This window comes from Charadrius vociferus, unplaced genomic scaffold (genome assembly GCF_000708025.1).
Source record: "Charadrius vociferus isolate BGI_N301 unplaced genomic scaffold, ASM70802v2 scaffold255, whole genome shotgun sequence".
Lineage (NCBI taxonomy): Eukaryota > Metazoa > Chordata > Aves > Charadriiformes > Charadriidae > Charadrius > Charadrius vociferus.
This window is the reverse complement of record NW_009648785.1, coordinates 1,848,173-1,866,971: the sequence shown is the minus strand read 5'-3', so window position 1 is coordinate 1,866,971 and position 18,799 is coordinate 1,848,173. Positions and strand designations below refer to the sequence as shown.

The window sequence follows — 18,799 nt, the reverse complement described above, 5'->3', positions numbered from 1 at the left end:
CGGGTGGGGGGTGGTAGGGCTCTGCCCTGGGGTACACATGCTCTTCCTCTTCTTCCTCCTCCTGCCCTGGGGGAGTGAAATCACCCCAATTCCTGCTCCCTGGCACCCCGACTCTGACATCCCCACCGCTTGATTTTTTGATTTTTCCCCTGCAGATGTATAATTTCACCTTCGAGAAGAGACTTTTCTTTCTTTTTTTTTTTAGTACGAGGAAGGCTCCATCCGAAAACACATTTCCCTTTTTGTCTTGCCTATTAGATATAATTTAACATAAAACGCCTGTTATAATTACTGATTATACAAGGGGTCCCTTGTTTTCACGAGCTACTAACAGGATTATCTAACAAGTGCTAGATTTCAAATTAACCAGAAACACGACATCGGGATTCGTTTGGCTGCACCAGAAAGGAGGGAAGGAGTGGGTTTGGGGATGGGGGGGACGGGGTGGTCTGGGGACCCCCCTGTCCCCTTGCCCCAGCCGGGCACACCAGGCAGAAGCATCGCCCCTGCAGAGCCTATGAAGGGATTGTTATAATTATATCTATGTATACAAATTGAAAAAATATATATGAAACCATTCGAAAGTGCTGTCTCCGGGGGGTTCGGAGTGGCCTGATCCATCCTGGGGCAGAGCTGCAGCTCAGCCCCCCCACCCGCCGCCTTTGCCTGGCCACGGGAAATGGAGGGCTATAAAAAAAAATCTATTACAGATGAGTTAATTAATGGTAATTGGAAAAGGGACCTCCCCTACGTAAAATTGTCTTTCTCCACAAAAGAGCATTTAAAAATAATCTGAGAAAAAAAAACAACCAACAAACCCCCTCACAACACCGTAATGAAGCTTTCGAGTAAAAGACGTTGGATTTGTTGCTGGGGGGAGCGGGGAGGAGGACTGTCCCGTCCCCCCCCCGTCACCCCAGCCCTGGCCTCGCTCCTGCCAAAATCCCGGTGAGGGGAACAGCTCTCCTCACTCTCTGCCTCTTGGTCTGCGATGAAACCTGCCTGCCCGGCCACCTCTGGCTGCAGCCCCCTTTATTCCTCCTGGCAAACAGCTTTCCCTGGAGGAACGGGGGACCTGGAGGGGCTCAGGCTCCCAGGGACTCCGCTGCGGGGCTGGGGTCCCTGCCCTCCCTGCCTGCCCTGCCGCTCCTCCCCTCCTGCCCATCCTTCCGCCGCAGCTTCAACTCTTTAGGCCTGGTGGAAAGTAAATCCTTTTAATGAGTCAAATAATTTTGGACACGAGAAATTTTCCCCCCTCTCCTTTGTAATTAGAGCTGGCCGCATGTCTAAAATGATCTGCTTTCCAGAGGGAAACAATAATTGAATTGTTGGGTGTCTCCCGAGCTTTGCAGGGCTCCGGGAAGGCTGCGAGGGAAGCTGAGCCATTCTCTTGTTAGCGTCTGCAATAAGAGTGAGACACCCTAGAATTCAATTACGCTGCTCCTCCAGGAACCGTTATAATTATAACGTCAAGTTGTTTTTTAAAATTTCATAATTACGTTTTAGGATCCTTGCGTGGATGTTTGGGAACGCGCCTGCCCGGCCCCGGTCCCCCGTCCTTTGCTGCAGCCTCTTCCCTGCCTGGGCTTCGGTGGCACCTCGCTCCCCGCACCCACGGGTGCCCGGGGTGCCCTCCCTCTCCATCCCTGTCCCTGGCACCCATGCCACTGCCCCACCGTGCCCTTCCCTGCTCCATGTGGCCGGACATCTCTCCCAACCGCTGCGCCACAGCGTCACAGCACATGCTGTCAACAGGCTGGTGACACGTCCCCGTGTCAGATCTGTTCAACCCCTCCGATTTCTCTGCCTGCAAAATTGATTCCCACGCGTGCCTGTTCTAGAAGGAAATCAGGAAGAAGCAGATCGGAGACGCCAGTTACTGACAATTTTGTGTTCATCTACTTAGAAAGAGGTGTCCAGTGTCGTCCACCCTTCAGTGGCACCAGAGGGGTGAGATTTGGGGCACACCAGCTGGTGCTGGGGGACCCTAGGAGTGGGGTCCGTGCTCAGGTTGGCATCTTCGCCTTCAAAAATGCAAATATAAAATACCGAAAAAACTCTCCTGTTCCTTTTTCAGGTGGAAATTCAAGGCTCGGAAGGGCTTGATGTGCCGCTGGTGATGCCGTGCAAGCGAGGGCTGGCAGCAGCACCGCCTTTGGCCGGTGGCTGAGCTGCTTTTAGGCTCATTTTAGAAAAGTGGATCGGACTGCTTGGATTTTTGCTGAAACGAGAGCGCTGTGACTCCTGTCTTGCTGCAGAGCCCTTGTTCAGTGCTTCTTCCCTCCCCTGCCCTCACCCTGTGCCTGTTGTAGACACACTGTGTTCTGCCCAGGAACCAGGTACTCATCTGCCCAGACACCCACCCTGGGCTGATAGGTACCAGGGCTGGATGGAGATGTCCCGGCTGTACAGCGCTGTTTGAAGGTGTTTAGTGAAGGAGCTTCTTCGGCAAGATAGGAAAGAGGAGACTGAGAGGAAGCACAAAATGACAGAAGAGTGAGAAGACCACTCATAAAGACCACCAACCAAGAAGGCTCCATGGAAGGAGCCACTGCTCTGAAGAAATGGTGAGCAGAAAACCTCAGCCCGGTCAGACACGGTTAGAGCACAGGCACAGCACACCCTGGTTCCCAGGTACGTGCTAAAATCCCGGCATCCTGTCGTCAGAGGGACCCAAAGCATCCCAGTTTGGCTCTCCTTGCCGAAGTGGAATGAGACCCAAGAACGTTCCTGAGTTTCAACCAGTCCAGTTTCAAGTGTCAGACTAGGGGAAGGGCCTGATTCAGACTGTGGTGCGGACACTTTCCGCAGAGCTCCTTGCCAAGGTGGACTGGGTCTCCCCAGAGGTGTGCAGGGAGGAGTTCACTGTACATTGGCCACGCGATTTTTCTGTAGGGGGAAAAACTTGACTATGTCTTTACCCAGCAAAAAGCCACAATGCAACGGGCCATGCCCAGCAGGAGCAGGCAGTGGAGGGCCTGATGTCCTCCTCTCCTACCCCATGGCCATTGCCAAGACAGTTCGGCAGCCCCAGGCAGAAGGAGGGCATATCAAAATGAGTCCTGGTAACCACCCTTCAGCACCAAATCACGGGTGCCACCAGAATAACCTTGTTTTGATAGCACATCTTTCACTCAGCTGCTCAAATGAACTTCTCCTGAGCTCAGACCCAGGTCCAGAGGAGGCTGGTGCACACGTCGCTGTCTGACCAAGGTGCAGAAAATGAAGAGAGTGTCTTGGTCTTTGCAGGTCAGGGCCCCACATAACAGTTGTGGCACTGGGATGGGAGAGCGGAGAGGAATATGCAATGACTGTGCTGATTTCAGACTGGGAATAGATTCACTTTTCATTCTCTCAGACAAGCAATTAGAGCCGTCTCCCCAAGCAGTTCCCACCCAGCAAGGAGTTCCAAAATATGAAAATTCTTCCCTTTCATATTATTTTCCAGATGTTCAGTCTTCGCTTCCCTTTATTAATGCTTCTTTTGCCAGGGTGACTCATTTAACAATTAGCTGAGGCATAGGGTGTAGCAGCTGTTACAGATATTACCTGTGCCTCTAAGGCAAAGCTTCTTACCGTTGTTTTTTATCCATCTCTCCTTTCCTTCTAGGCCTTTAATAATGTGTAAAAATATCTCTAAATTAATGGAAGCTCTGATTCCTCAACCAGGTCAACAGATGGCTCATTTGGACCTGCCTTCAATTAAGCAGGTGGAACATGCCCAAGGAGTAGGCAGGCAAATGCAGCTGTTCTTTTCCCAAGTCCCATTGCTGATCTGATGGCAAAGACTCGTTTGCGGGCTCCTCTGTGAGGCTACTTGTTCTATCAACCTCGTAACTTTGCATTCAAACTTCCCTCACCTGGCTGCACCTTCAGGAGATTGCTCCTCCTCACGACCGTGAGCTGTGGCTGTGATGACGCTGCAGTTATGTGTGCATTGTTGACTTCAGGGTCTACTTCCAATGTTTGATTGTTGGGCAAAATCCTGAAACCCTGCTATTTCTCAGCTTAAACACTGACCGACATCTTTGGTTCACATATGAGTGGACATTGAGGGTGGGGTTGAAAACCTGAGCCTAATGCTGTCTCGTTTCAGGACAAGAGGAAACAGTCTCAAGTTGCACCAGGTGCGGTTTAGATTGGATATTAGGAAATATTTCTTCACCAAAAGGGTTGTCAAGCACTGAACAGGCTGCCCAGGGGAGTGTTGGAGTCACTGTCCCTGGAGGTATTTGAGATGTGTAGATGCGGAAGTTAGGGACGTGGTTTAGTGGTGGTTTTAGCAGTGCTAGGTTTATGGTTGGACTTGATGATCTTAAAGGTCTTTTCCAACCTAAATGATTCTATGATTCTAATTGAGATGTTCCACATCTTCTCTGTGGCCTTCAGCTGCTGCTGTTGCAGGCTCCGTGTCTCCTGTGCCAAATCTACCAGCCCCATAGGGATGCCTTGAATGCTGTGGGGTGTCTAAAATTATGGTAATGTCTGCGTTTGACAACTGAGTTCCACCAAGAGAATCGCTGGTCCCCAGGTGGTATCTTCAAGTCTGTGTTCAGGATGGACTCATTCGTACCGTGGTAGGACTCTCATGCAGCAGCACTGCAAGCTGTTTGAGTAAAGATTAGGTAAAAACTAAGCAGTGACATCAGAATCTGCCCTAGGGATACCAAGTGCTTTCTTTGCATGAAAAGAAAGAATCTGATAAAAAAACTTAGTAAAATCATCAGGACAGGTTATCCTATTAGATACCATTACTGTCTTCTTCCACTTCCAGCTGATAACTCAGCTGCTTACTACTGTGTGGCTCTTTTCCTGATGTTTTTATTCACTCTTACTCAACTTGTTCCAAAATAGCCTTAAGCAAGGTGCTTGGGAGGTGACCTATGGGAGATCTGCTGGGAGGATTACTCAATGGCTGACCTCCAGCCCTGAGCCGTGATAGTCACTGCTGCTCTGCTACAGCCATTGCTCCCTTCTGCGAGCAGAACTCCAGACGTGGAGCAGCTCATGATGCTCAGCACATCTCCAGTCCCACTGACTTCACCTATGATACACCTCACGTCCGTTGGGTTTGAATTCTTGCTGGGACCAGGACTTCCCTGACTGTACTGTCTGGGTGCTTCGGTAAAGCAAGGAAAAATGTTTAAAACCAGAGCTTGCAAAGAAGTTCGTTGCTGCAGAGCTCTGAGCAGAAACAAAGGAGCTCTGCTTGTCTGGACAAGGTCTCTGTTGCACAAGAGAGCCCTTGAAGTTTTGATTTTTGCCCTGTTTACTTTGCTAATGCTGGGTAAGTCAGCTGCTCATTCTTCCTTAGCTCAAGCGCTGCGTGTCCGTGAGCTTCGCAGAGGTTTCTGGACTATGCCATCTGATCTTTGCAGGGCAAAATTTGGAGTGGGCTTGCGCGATGCCGGTTGGGATGTGTTGAACCTCCTTCCTACACCAGCTGGCTCCACCTTTTTCCCCAGCCCAGGAGCAGCAAATTTCCCGGAGAAATCAGAGCCCGTTGCTCAGCCCACCAGCACAGCTCCACGCAGTGCCTGGGCTCTGATGCTATGTATGGGGTCCCTGCGCAAGAGCTCAGCAGCACAGACCCCCACCAGAAGGACCCTCTACCACACCTCTACCTGCACACCAGGAGTGATCAGGGATCACAGATAACTTCTCTTGCTTTTGGATGACGTCAGGTTCAAATTATACCTCGCATTAAATTCAACAGTAGCTTGTTTGTTTTTTTTTTATAAAGCAGCAACAGTGCAATAGGTACTGGTACTGAGAAGCGAACGATGGTTTGTAGGTTTCAGAGTTAACACACAGCCTGAGGTGTTCCATCTCCAAGAGCTTCTGTTTGAAATCGCAGCCATCTCCAGTACAACACGACAGCTCCGTAGCTGGCCCTGCAAAGCTGCTCTTCTGAGCCAGGGCACAACAGATGAGAAAAATCTGTTGGTTTTTTTTTTTTTCTGTGGTTTTTGTTTTGTTTTGGGGGTTTTTCTGTTTGTTTTCTTTCTTTTCTTTTTTTTCAGTTCATCTTTTTAAATGCAATTGTCAGAACAAGGCAGAGATTCCGCAGAACAACCCAGCTCCCTGCGTGCTCCCCTAGGCACCGAGGTGGGGGATGCAAGTCCCTCCAGTGAGCTGACTTTTTTCTTGTGGAAAGAAGTTCAGAGACAGGCAGGAAAAGAAGACGGGCACGGGGAGGGGAGAAGCTTTGAACAAGCTGAGAGTAAAGTCTGAGAATGAAAAGGTCCTGAGAGCTCAGCGTGCAGGCTGCAGATCCAGCGCAGGTCTCTGCTGCCTTTGAAGCCACCGTTGGGGTTGGCACGGAGAAGAATGAGGTCCAAAGGGTGATGAAGCCAGTGGTGAGACTGGAGGAGGCTGTTTAACCAAGAAGGGGTGTGAAGGAAGAAAAAAGTGATTAACCCTGGGCCAGGAAATAAAAGATTGATGAGGGTGGCGAGTGAGCGAAGAGAAACTAAGCGATAAGGAATTTTTTTAAAAACCTTCCCTTTTTTTTTTTTTTTTGTGAACAAATGCTGCTTTAGCAAAACAAAAGATAATTCCTAAACCAACATGTTCTTATGAATTTCTGTAACATGAAAAATAACCAGGAAAAGAGTTCAGAAAGCAAAACTGGTCATTCCATTTTTATAAAAAAAGCATGGTTTGGGTTTTTGAATTGGTGAAACATTGTACTGTTAAACAACTTGGACCACTTTGCGAAGGTCAGAATCAAAACAATGCCTTTCAAGATGGCAACAAGTGTTTCAGTTGACCCAAACTTCGTGCTCAGATGTCTTGTCTTCATGCAAAAAAAGGAAGGGTCTGGTCTTGTTTTTACTGCAGTCGGTGGCAGATCTCCCACAGCCACCTCTGATGGAAGAATTTGTCGTCGCTGGAAGACGTGAACAGGTAGTGCCATGTGTGGGCTGTTGCCCTCACATACGTGCCAGCCTGTGGTGACAAGAAGCAACGTGAACCCACAAAGCCCCACATCATGGGCCAGACCAATGGGTTTCAAGTCGTGAGTTGAGAAGCACCCTAACATGTCCAGGAGACCCAAACCTCAGTGACCTCTCTCAGTGATCTGACCACCTCCTGCTCCTAAATGACCTCTGTTTATAATAGAACATCTCCTTTGTGTCCAAGCTTAGAAATCTCCCCCTCAAAAGGAATCACAACCTCCTTGTTCAACCCTGCACGTCCCAGCAGTTCTTTGGGGATGGATAGGAAAGGCTGTAGGTACTGCTGGGCATGTTCCCAGTTGGCTGTGGGCCTTTCTGCATTGCAGGATAAAGTCCTCTCGAAGCTGTGGTTGTCCCAAGCCACCTGACCTGAAGCTTTCCTATGTCTCTCTGGTACACTGCAATTTAAAACGCAGCCAGGAAAGCCACCAGATCTGTCTTGAAGAACTCCACAGTCACATGCGAACAACTTAACACCTCTGCAGGAACATCTCAGCGAGCCTGTCACTAGCCCTTATTGGATGGGACCTCAACTCTCTTGTGAATCCAGGTTCTATTATCTTAATTTTTGGGCACCCACCCTAAGATATCTTTGAAAGGATGAACTTGCTGTGCATTCCGATGAAGTAAGAGACATACACAGCCTTCAACAGGACTTCTATCTATATATTTTGAACTGAAGCTAGTTCAGCTTGATACTGCTCGAATATAGCCTTCAAGGCTTTCTGAACGGGGCTGAGAATGTTCAGGGTGAATAAACGTGACTTCTGTGAAGTCAGTTATCTTCTGCTTATACCATAACATCAGCTGCTGTGATGGCACTAACCCAGATTCAACCCTGACTTCAGACCAGATTCTGCAATGCAGGAACGTGTCATTTTTCTATCTGTTGGGAGTCTGGAGAGAGTAGGTGGAAAAAACTTCTCCTCTCCTCTGTCCTCCCCAGCAAAATGCGGGTCAGCTGTAATTCATTTGGTGACCATTACAGTTCTTGCTGTTTGACCTACTCAGTTGCTTTGGACCAGTCAGAAAACAAATAACATCAGCACAAGCAATACTCAACATCTGTTGCTTTTGGGAAGAGGGAGTTTGGAGCATCCCTGGAGCAGCTACAGGGGTTGGCCTCCCCTCCACAGCCCCGAGCCATGGCAGGCTGGCCGGAGAGGTGCTCGCCTGGCTGCCACAGGGCACTGCTGGAGCCATGGACCAGCTCCTGAGCTGGGAGAAAATGATGTAGCTGTGTTAGATTTCTGTGCAAAAAAAAAATTAAAAAAAAAATGCTGATTTCTAACTGGTGTTTTAACTCCTAGGAAACATAGCAAGTTGGTGTGATCTCTGTAGCACTTGTCTGATATTTAATATAAGAATATAATAGTACTCAAACAACTTAACACACAGGCACGACTTACTATAATACAGGAACATGATTTGCAGCTGGAGAAAAACCTGTACTGAGTAAGACTCATGGGAGCTCTGACCCTTTGGGACTTTTTGGGCAGTGATGCATTCTTCATAGAAATTACCATCGGTACTTTGAATTCTGTCTTTCAAAATTAACCAGAGCAGGCCAGAAACACCGTTACAACCCATAGCCTTCCTTATCACACAGGTAGGCATGAGGACTGGGGTTGTACTGCGTATAGAATTCACCTGTCCCCAGGTATAGCCCATGAAAACAGAACATCACTGCACAACATTTAAATGCAGAGGAGGGACTCCAAACTAGGTACGGAACAGCTTGTGTGGTATTTCATTGCCCAGAGAAGTGACCATCACCTATAGGTACCTTCTCTTGACCTTTTAGCTGGAAGAACCTGGGATCACCCACACCTCTCACAGGTTCCCAAGACAGGGCCCTCACTCACCTCTTCTATAAAGTACGCTTTGTTCAATTAATCCAGTATGTAATGCTTTGTTCTCGTGAATTTTGGAGCAACTCTGATGTGCAACAAGGCAATAGAGACTTAATTTCATTATTCATCTCAATATGTTCCTGTTGTATTCAGAGAACAGACCACGAGCCCTCCTGTGGCTAATTTAGCACCTGCAAATCCCCACGCTTAAAGCCAAAGGCTGAATAACCTGCTAGAATGAATCTGCAGGAACTATGCACAGGTCAAATCACCATTCTTGCCGGGAAGACTTTTTTTTTTTTTTTTCCCCTTTAGAAACTTTGTAAACACTTTCCTGTCTCAAAAGGAGACCATCATGTCCCAGTTCTGCAAGACCAGGTTGTATCCCACTTATTTATTTTTTTTCTGAATACATATTTTTAATTCCTTTTGACAAAAATCTGAGCGGAGTTTGAGATAAATCAATGTACCTGGAGGATCTGGGCCATCCTCAGATCAGAGCTGTTAGCAACTACCTCCTCAGCTGTCACGGAGCACGCACTAAATTTAAGCAAGCACAGGCTATTTAAGCTAAAATAGTTCAGAAGTTCCTAATTAAGCCTTCTTCACCTAAGCCAGCAAACTCTGCACCGATATGGGCAAAGACTGATCAAAAAGCGATTCTGCTGTTTCCACCAAAAACGATGTAGCTTTTAGAAGTCTGAAATAAATATTTAAGTGCAGTAAAACTGAAGACCTTTCGTCTAAATTTGCAAGATGCTATCTTCCCTAAAACTGTTGCATCATCTGATTTAGAACTGCGCAGCCTTATCAGCTGTGCTTACCCATTCTTACTGTTTGCACTCTTTAAGATGCTTCAGAGTTTAGTAATCATTAGCGCAGATAACCAAGCCTCAACAGGAATTTGCTTGTTTACCCTGCCTCCTCCATATTTTGTTTCAAATTGTGAATTTCAGCATCTTGGAAGACAATGGTAATAAGATTCTGTACCTTAAGTCACATAACCATAAGATACACTGACGCCGCCTTCTTGGTACAGTAGCAAGACTTTTTTTTTTTTAACTGTATAACCCAAGCTGGAAACCCCTCTAGAAGATAATCTCTAAATTCAATTTAGGATTTTTTTTTTTTTTTAAACCACTGAGTATGCATGACTGAATATTTGTTATGCAACCATAACAACTGTCCCTTTCAAGAAAGATTCCTGCATAATGTGAATACAGAGAATCCAAGGCAAACACGACTTCATCTTAAAACTTTAATAGTAAAAAAAGTGTAAAACCAAACACACTGCTGAAAACTTATCAGTAAGAATGAGAATTTAAGTGTTCAAATTCAGAATAGTGCAAATTTTCTTCACTCCCCTCCTGCCTCTTCCAAACTTAAATCACTTTGGTTAAGATACTCAGAAGTATTGGCAAAAAATGAACTTTTGACTTACATTTTTGGCTGCATTATTTCTAACATACACAGATTTAGTTTCAGTCTTTACAAATAAATCTTAAATACTTCCCTATCAATCAAACAGCTGTAGACACCACTGTCACCTTTACTTACATCTGGTTTTATAATGTTTTGAAACTGATGTCAAGTTGATTACAAAACTGTCTCGCCAGCAGGTAGCATTCTTCTTAAAACAGCTGAGCTGATCCAGTCCTGATCTGAGGACCTAATTCCTTCAAGTAGTCCTATAAAATGTGATTATTTCGGTTTTTAACATTTGAGGAAGGATCTCATACCAATGAAATTACTCTTGATTTACACCAAAGCAAGATTAGAATTGGGGTCCATTCTGTAATACAGACTTTATGCTAAACTTTTCCTGCTACAAAAAAAGCACAAGCAGCAGTTACAGCATTCCCTTAGAAGAGTGAAAACAGCCAGAACACTGCTACCTCGCCTCAGCATCTTTTTTGATGTGTCAGTCTTTAACTGATGCCTCTAACTATAACTGAAGCCATGTAAGATTGGAAATGAACACCAAAAAAAAATTTGCATAATACAAAAAGGCAAATCCATAAAAGTTTACAAGTACACCATAACCACAAAATTGGAGTATTTCTAAAAATTTGGGTTCAATGAAAGATACAACAAAACTAGCTTTACTAGTTAAATAAATTATTGCTCCATTTGACTCCATGCAGCATTGAAATGAACTCAGAACCCTTTTCTCTTTAATCTCTCATAAGAAATGATCGATATTGAAGAGAACACAAGGCTCAGATTTACTGTACATTGCACTTTAAGACCTAATACTTGCTATTTAGGTCTGCTGTGGTCTAAACTATCGAATGAGTATGTTGTGCTCACCAGAACTAAGTATTAAGAAACATCAAATGTTTAATGTAGTGACATAAGCACTTTTTTTTTTTTTTAGGAAGGCAATCACAGATTGCAAATTCCATAGGGTTGTGAAAAAACAAGTAGTGATCTCTTTCAGAAACTGAACTGAGAAAACAAGCTGTTTGCTATTCTTCACATACAGTTTAAATCACATTTTAGGCCCGCTTCTGTTTCCAACCATTTCAGTCAAAACCCTGACTCAAACAGAAGCAAGATCAAGGACACCTCTAGGAGGAAACTGCAGATCTCAGGGGTTGGGGACACATCCTCAATGGCCAAGCAGTGGCCTGCGATGCATGTTTTTTCAGGGACACCAGACATTTAAGATACCCAAGATCTCCTTCAATGAGACACAGAAGCATATGTGTAATATTAAGCAGGAGCACGCACACACACTTAAATTTCTTACTGAATTGGAGCCAGAACTTGAGTCTTGCAAATCTGACTGAAAGCTTCAGGAGTAATGAGAATTCCAGTCAGAATTTCCTGATGAAGTTCACGTTAGAACAAGATTGTCTCCAGTGTTCACCTATTGTACTGAAGTAATATAGAAATTCCAAACTAAGTGACTTCCAACCCTTCGTCCCTCCAACCCTCTCCATCCTGAAAGACAGAAACTTAATGCAGCATTACAAGTAAGGGCATGATTCCTTCATAAGACTCCTAAAAGCATTAGTGCAATGCCTTTAATCTGTTTCGATCACTCTTATTTTTAAATAACCCTATTTCTTAAAGATTTGGATAAATACTATTCCTATTAAACCATACTTCATTGTTAAGCACCATCGATCTACTTCCTTTGGGCACTGATACAAGAGCTTGTAATTAAATTTCAGTTTCAAGGCTTTAAAATACGGCAGCCGCTTCAATAACTTACATTGGAACCTAATACTTGGAAAACTGCCACTTAGCCTGAACAGTTGTATGCAACTTGGTGTTAAACTCTTCCAGAGAACAGCCATACGCAAATGCTTATGCGGTAAATCAGGGTAAGATTTCAAGATAAGCAGTTAATTTCACTTGGCTATTCTAAGAGTGGATTAATATTTTTTCCACAAGTCATTTGTGCAGTGAGCCCATAAAGAGATTATTTTTTCTAAATAATCTTCAATTTAAAACAGGAACACATCTTCGTAATGTTGCTTTCACGCTGGCACCGTGCTCTGTTCTTCAAAGATTTAGTCATTGTGTGGTTTCTCTGGAATACCCTAGGGATAAAAAACAGCAAGCACAGGTTACACTTTAATGCCATCTGATAAGTGACTACATTATGCAATATTTTCAAGGATTAAATGGTCAACTAACTTCAGGTAGGCTGACAATGACCTAGCAGACATGGCCTCTTATAAACGCTCAATGATGACGTGCTCCTTAACTGTGGACAAGAAAGTCACTATGGGTCTGTGCTGCCTCAATTAGCGCATCTGATAAATCCGGCTACCAATTGCACTGCTTTTTATAAGACTTTGTTAGCTCTCCTCCCTATGACAGTTTATTTCTTAGCAGAAGGTACAGAGTGCTTCACTTAATGGGCATTAATTAATTTTTTTTTTTTTTTTTAAACAGGCCTCTTTCAAACTGTCTTCGAGCATATGTTACTTTACTTTCCAATCAAAGCCTAGTGTCAGATAGACTCACTCATTTCCCCCTAAGCCCCTTTTCTAGTATGAAACCCTAAAGTATGTCAGTGTAATTTAACCAACTTTTCTTTAAAACAAAGCTTGTAATATGTTCTTCTCATTCTACAGCCAAAATGCCAATGTATTCGCAAGCACTGAATGCCTTCACAGTTCTGCAGCCTCAAGCAGTAGCAAACAATAGATATTTGTGAGGTCCAAGTTCTGAATACCACCCCAGTTTGCCAGATGTTGAGAACGATGGTTACAACTCAAAATGAAGTGTTGCTATCCCTTTAACCCAACTGACAAGCACTGACTACGCAAGTTAAGTGTCACAATGAGCAGTGGGAGCTGATGGTGGCAGCAGCATCTTCACCTTTTCCTTTGAAATCAAGCTATTAAAGAAAATGCTGGATTTCATCCTCATTCTGACAGCAATAAAAAAACCCAACCCAACAACAAACCAAACCCCAACCCCTCTGCTCACAGCAGGTTTGCTTAAAGGTAACACTGCGCTTGGTTACTGCATGTAAGGTCGCTTGAAGTCCAGTGACTGAAAAGCAGCAAGCATCTCCCAGCTAATGTTTCTCAGGATGGGAGGGGATGTCTCGGGGACAGCTCTCGTTATACTACTTCTAATTTCTTTTCTAACTGCAAAAGTTAGGCAGAGGCTGAGGAAGAAGCGACGCAACTTTACTCCACTACAGTATTTTCCGCAGGTGCTGCCTCCTACTCTAGACATGCCCAGGAAATGTTTGATCTGCAACTGTCACATGCAGGCAAACAGCTCAGGGACTACAGGAGAATATAGCTACAAAAATAAATGTTTTTTTCAGGTTTAGTTTAAAAAAAAAAAAAAGTTATATTCATCTTCTTGCTAAATTCACAATGGCTGACAAAGCAGACTGATGCTTTTGGGTCTCAATAGTAAAGAAAACCCCAGTAGGCTGAATGCTACTATTCTGTTTTAGAAGTGGAATTCTTTGAATTTCCAGCACTGAATGCTTCACAGTGACTTGCAGAAGTGTTCCTATGAAATTGTTTGGCTTCTCCAAGTTTTTCCAGACTAAGCAATGGCAATGTAAAACATACAAGAAGTTACTTCTATATAACCAGAATAGAATGCTTTGCCTTGCCAACTCCTCTCTTTCTTTGGAAGAAAGATAACAAGACTGACAGGAAAGTTACAGTCAGGAGCCAGTCTGATTTTAACTACATTCAGAGGAGGTGCCAGGTGAAAAGAACACAAAGGAAAAAAAAAAAACAACAAACTTATGTGCCTAAATTTATTGTAGCTCTTTCTTCTCTAAGACTCCCTTCCAGTTGATATGTTTCTTATGTTAGAAATCAAAGGAAGTGCTGCACATGCCAAATGTGAAATACAGAACTGTAGCACATAACATTATAATTTTACTCAGAGACTCTGCTTGCAATAGTAAAGCTTAAATAAAACCATATTAATGTATCTTTTTTACTTGATGTGAGTGGCAAATTTCAAAAAATAAATTATACCCTCTCTTCCCCCCATACATTTAGTCTTACGAAAAAACTCATGCAGATAGCATGCACCACTGGGATTTGAAGAGTAGCAAGCTTCTATTTTAAAGAACCTCAGAGCACAACAAAATTGACTGTGAAGTTAAGATTGTGACCGTGGTCCTGGGAAATCTGTAACTTGCTATCAAGCCAGCATGAAACCTCAAGAACAGGAGTAGGAGTAGATTTGCCCCGTGCTGCTTTTTTTTTTTTTTTCCTTTTTAAACAGCCTTTTCTACCAGAGGTTACTATTAATTTAGTGTAGCTGAGAATCAATACTAAAGAAATTGATCCTTAATGTTAGCCAGTGGTGATCAAGCAACATGTCTCTCTTCCCCAGCTTGTCTGCAAGCCTGTCCATCTGCAGCACCAAGTTCAGACTATCCACATTAGAAGTACATTAGCATCCATCCACTGCGTTAGCAAGGCTAGGCAGAAGAGACAGAAAGCCTGCTGCAGGCAGGACAGCTAGCTTTACACTAATCTTTTTACTCATTCATGGTTTAGTCTCAAAAAGCAGCTTTCCCCCTCACTAAACAGTTCAGGGACTGGTATTTCAGGCACTCCCGAGCCTACAAATGCCTGCCCTTCAGTAAAAATGAGAGGCACCTAAACCACAGCAGCCTTGGCGAAGTGAAATACTTGAAGGATGTTTTCCAGGATAAAGGGCTTATGTAGCAAAGAAGACAGAAGTTAAATCAATACAGTATTAATTATTACTATCCGTCAGTGTCAGAACACTTTCACAACCAAGCCTTAAGCTGATGGGCAAACATATGGATAGGTCTACTCTTAAATACACCATAAGGAAATAATTACTTAAGAACCTAGCAAATGAGATAGTCATTTATACTATATTATCCCGTATATGGAGTGATACTTGAACTACATCTTATGTGACCAGAAAGATTAAAGAGTGTATTTGATTTTTAAGTGGTGGAATTTAATGCTATACAGGGACTTTTCCTTTCATCTACATAACAAAAATGCTTTACTGCATAAATAATTCGTGAAAGCCCATCTGTGTCGCAGTTTTCTAGCTACTTTAGATGTTAAAAATCTTTGACATCATCCTGTAGATGATGGAGCAGAAGTGATTAAGATTCTCACCAGAAGAGGTGTACTACTTTCAGTCTTATTTAGGCTGTTGCTGGAAAAAAGTTACATACAGAAGATACTCAAACAATCACTAAGACAATTAGCACTTGACTGGCAACACAGGTTATACGCTTACGTTTCAACTCTTGGGAAGATATCTTATTTATCTCTGTCAATTTGTGAGTCATACCCTTAAAGGCATAGTTTGTTCTTGGACTAACACCAGTGGAAGGTATTTGGATTGTTAAAGGAAATGCTAATTATACAGTAATTACCATAGCCAGTTGGCGTCCTATGTTTCCTACAGTCACACCTCCTGAGAAAAATATACATGGAAGCCAAGAACGGATGTAAAGGAAATCTGGGGATGTATACCTAGTAAACAAAAAGAAATAAGTTAGAGACAAGTTACCATCACCTTACATGCTGTTAACAAGATGCTATAGAATTCTCTCCCTGGGCCCAAACCAAACCAGTAGCACAGGAGAAGAAAAAGGGGGGCCAAATTAAGTCTGTTAACTTAACAAGCTTCCAAGCCCCACTGCCCTAGCCAGCAAGGTTTAGAAATTCTCTTTCCTGAGAGCCAGTTAATGATATACCAAGCCAGTAGAAGTTCAGTTTGCTGAGCTGTTACCATTTCAACATACATCCCGATTTGTCTGCTCTCCACCCTCCACCCCCAGTTCTCAATCTAATCATTTAGAACAACTGGACAATTAGCTGCCTTAGACAAACAAAACGTCTTATAAGAACATGCCAAATATGTTAATAACTAACTTCCAATGCATGCGAACCCTTGTTTTTAGTTAAGGCAAGAGAGTTGAAATAGTATTTTAAAAGTGTAACTTACTGATAAACACCATTATATACAAGAAACTGGGTTATCAGAGTTGCTACAAAGGCTATTGTAATTCCAAGTCCAAGACCACTTCTTGAACGATCAAATGTCCACCAAAGACCCAGTGATAAGGCTGCTAGAGTCAGGGACAGCTGGACGTTGTTTGCAAAATCTAGTTTCTAGAAAAAGATGTTAAGGACAATCCTTTTAAGTCTGCAGACATCCTGCTGCTGAAAGCGAACAAGGGAGAACTCAAACTGAAAGTAAGCATGATTCTGTATCTCTAAATACACTACGTTTAGGGCCTGGTTTTCAGACCTGCTGAGCAATCATAGCTCTTGCTGACTTTGACTGGAGTGTGAGTGCAAAAGCAACACCAATTTTTGTCACACTGAGCATCTAAAGAATATACTATATTGTAACATATTTAGCTTTTATGGATTTTTGTCTCAAGTAACCTATCCCTGCAGATTTAGGTTTTCTGCTCAAACCATCATTATTCAACGCAAAGAACACTCTTACTGAACAATTCAGTGCACCTCACTAATTAATTGTGCTATTAGATGTAGACAACATGCAGATTAAAATAACACAACTTACACTGTTGTGCTTGCAGTTAAACCAGACATACTATGATGTCTATCCATCTCCCCCCCCCACCCCCACGCCATCCCCCCAAGACCTCCCCCCAACTACTTTTAAGTGAACTGTGTCATCTATCTTACAGTAACTATTGCAGTGTACTGCAGTTCTCACAGAAGTTTATGTCTCTGCCAGTAGCACCATCCTTACCTTTGTAATTCTCCCAGACATGAATGGGGGAAACTGTTTCATGACAACAGACTAAGCACATCGAGGAACAATGTAAACTAGTTCAAGGATACAGCACTTGCATGGTTAATGCCAACGAAAACTGCTATACATCGCATTACGCTGGCCCACTCTCTCTTGAACTTGTGTGGCTCCCCAAGGTGGCTGTCGATGCAGGGATACAGTAGGCCAACGACAGCTGCAAGAGAAGTAAGACTACTTGTACTAACCATTATACAATGATTACTTCAATATTACCGAATATTAGTTTAGCAGATAAGTGCTTGACAAAGTAGTGAGGTGCTTATCATGCTACTGTAAGCCTGATGACAAGACAACTACTACCTCCCCCCCTTTAGAAAAGAAAAAAAACCCAAACACTTTAACAAGCAATATTCTGTTTGAACCTTTAAAGCAGAGACATATATTGCCATGTTAAGGTATCTGACTGCAAGCTTCTTTTGTCCCATGAGCATGTATCATTTGACATCCTGATCAGATGCTTGTCTTGTACCAATAAATAATAAAGCATAACAAGAAGCTTAATTACAGTGAGGAATGGTACCATGTGTTCATTGCTCACGTGCAGGGCAGACAGTTTTATGAACTCGACTCATTAGCTATGAATCAGACCCTGAATTAAATATTTGCCTGGACTCAGAAGTTTCTTGACAGAGCTGCTTTCTCTCCTTCTGCTGGGCTGTAAGTCAGCCTATGCTGCCATCCAACAGATGAATTTTGATATCAAATAGAAGCAGATCTGAACTTAAAGAGGTACCTGCCATCAATCATATTTATGTCAGGGAAAAATAACTACTCATACTACTAACCAGACAAAGTTTTTATCCTCATATAGCATTTTCTCAGCCTTATCAGTCTGCCAATTCGTTGCAGAATAAAAACATAGGTTATGTTAGCTCAGTTGCTACCATAAACAGCAGATGAGTTTCATTCTTCTAAGCCTTGGAACTCCATGTGTTGTCACCAGCTCCAGGGTTAGACAAGCTGCTTTAACTGTATGTAACTTCTATGTTTGTTTGTTTCCTTTCCCTTCCTATCCCCTCCCCCTCCCCTTCGTAAACCCTTAAGAGGAATAACTTCTATGTTAAGAAGGCTACAAGACATACAATTCTAAGCAAAACATGTGATCTGATGCTGAAACAGCTTCATTATTCTGATGCCTGTTACCAGGACTTTTACCTTACGATAACAGCTAAATGCCAAAGTTTAATCCAACTGTGACAGGACTATGAAGCCTCTCATTGGAGCATATCCCGTGGCCACCTCTTTTTACTACGCGGTTTATCATTCATTCAAGTTTATGGTTTATCATTCATACTCCCTTACTATGAGCTACAAGTAGCACATGACAATATCACTGCATTAAAACCAAACAAACATGGAAGAGTTGCTTAAAGCACTTTCAATGCAAATTAAAAAAGATTACAGTGGGTTTATTTCCTTTTTTTTCCCTCTCCTATTTTTCCCCCCCTTTATTTCCTTCCCCCCCCCCTTTTATTTTTATTTAACGCCTTTTTAATCCCCCAACCCTTCATCAAGGCGTTATTTCGACAAGGGCAGGAGGGAGTTATTCAACGCCAAAGCACCGGGTAATCGCCGGCTGCTCCGCCGGCCGCACCGAGGCACGGGGGTTTCACCGGCTGTTTTGCGCGGCAGCCCTGGAGGTGCTCCCGCAGACGGGCAGGGGCGACTGGACAGCGGCGAGTGGCGAGCTGGGCA

General features: G+C 43.6%; 1 protein-coding gene across 1 annotated transcript in view; it reads right to left on the bottom strand.

Annotated features, from left to right (window-relative positions):
- Positions 1-10,056: 10,056 nt before the first annotated feature.
- INSIG1 (insulin induced gene 1) overlaps positions 10,057-18,799 on the bottom strand; it is a 34,669-nt gene continuing 25,926 nt past the window's right edge. The window contains exons 4-7 of the mRNA XM_009886787.1: positions 17,134-17,258; positions 16,262-16,428; positions 15,687-15,786; positions 10,057-12,366 (exon numbers count right to left, since the gene is read on the bottom strand). Of these exons, the coding sequence (XP_009885089.1) occupies positions 12,337-12,366; positions 15,687-15,786; positions 16,262-16,428; positions 17,134-17,258 (422 nt within the window). The 3' untranslated portion in view covers positions 10,057-12,336. The remainder of the gene's footprint in view (positions 12,367-15,686; positions 15,787-16,261; positions 16,429-17,133; positions 17,259-18,799) is intronic.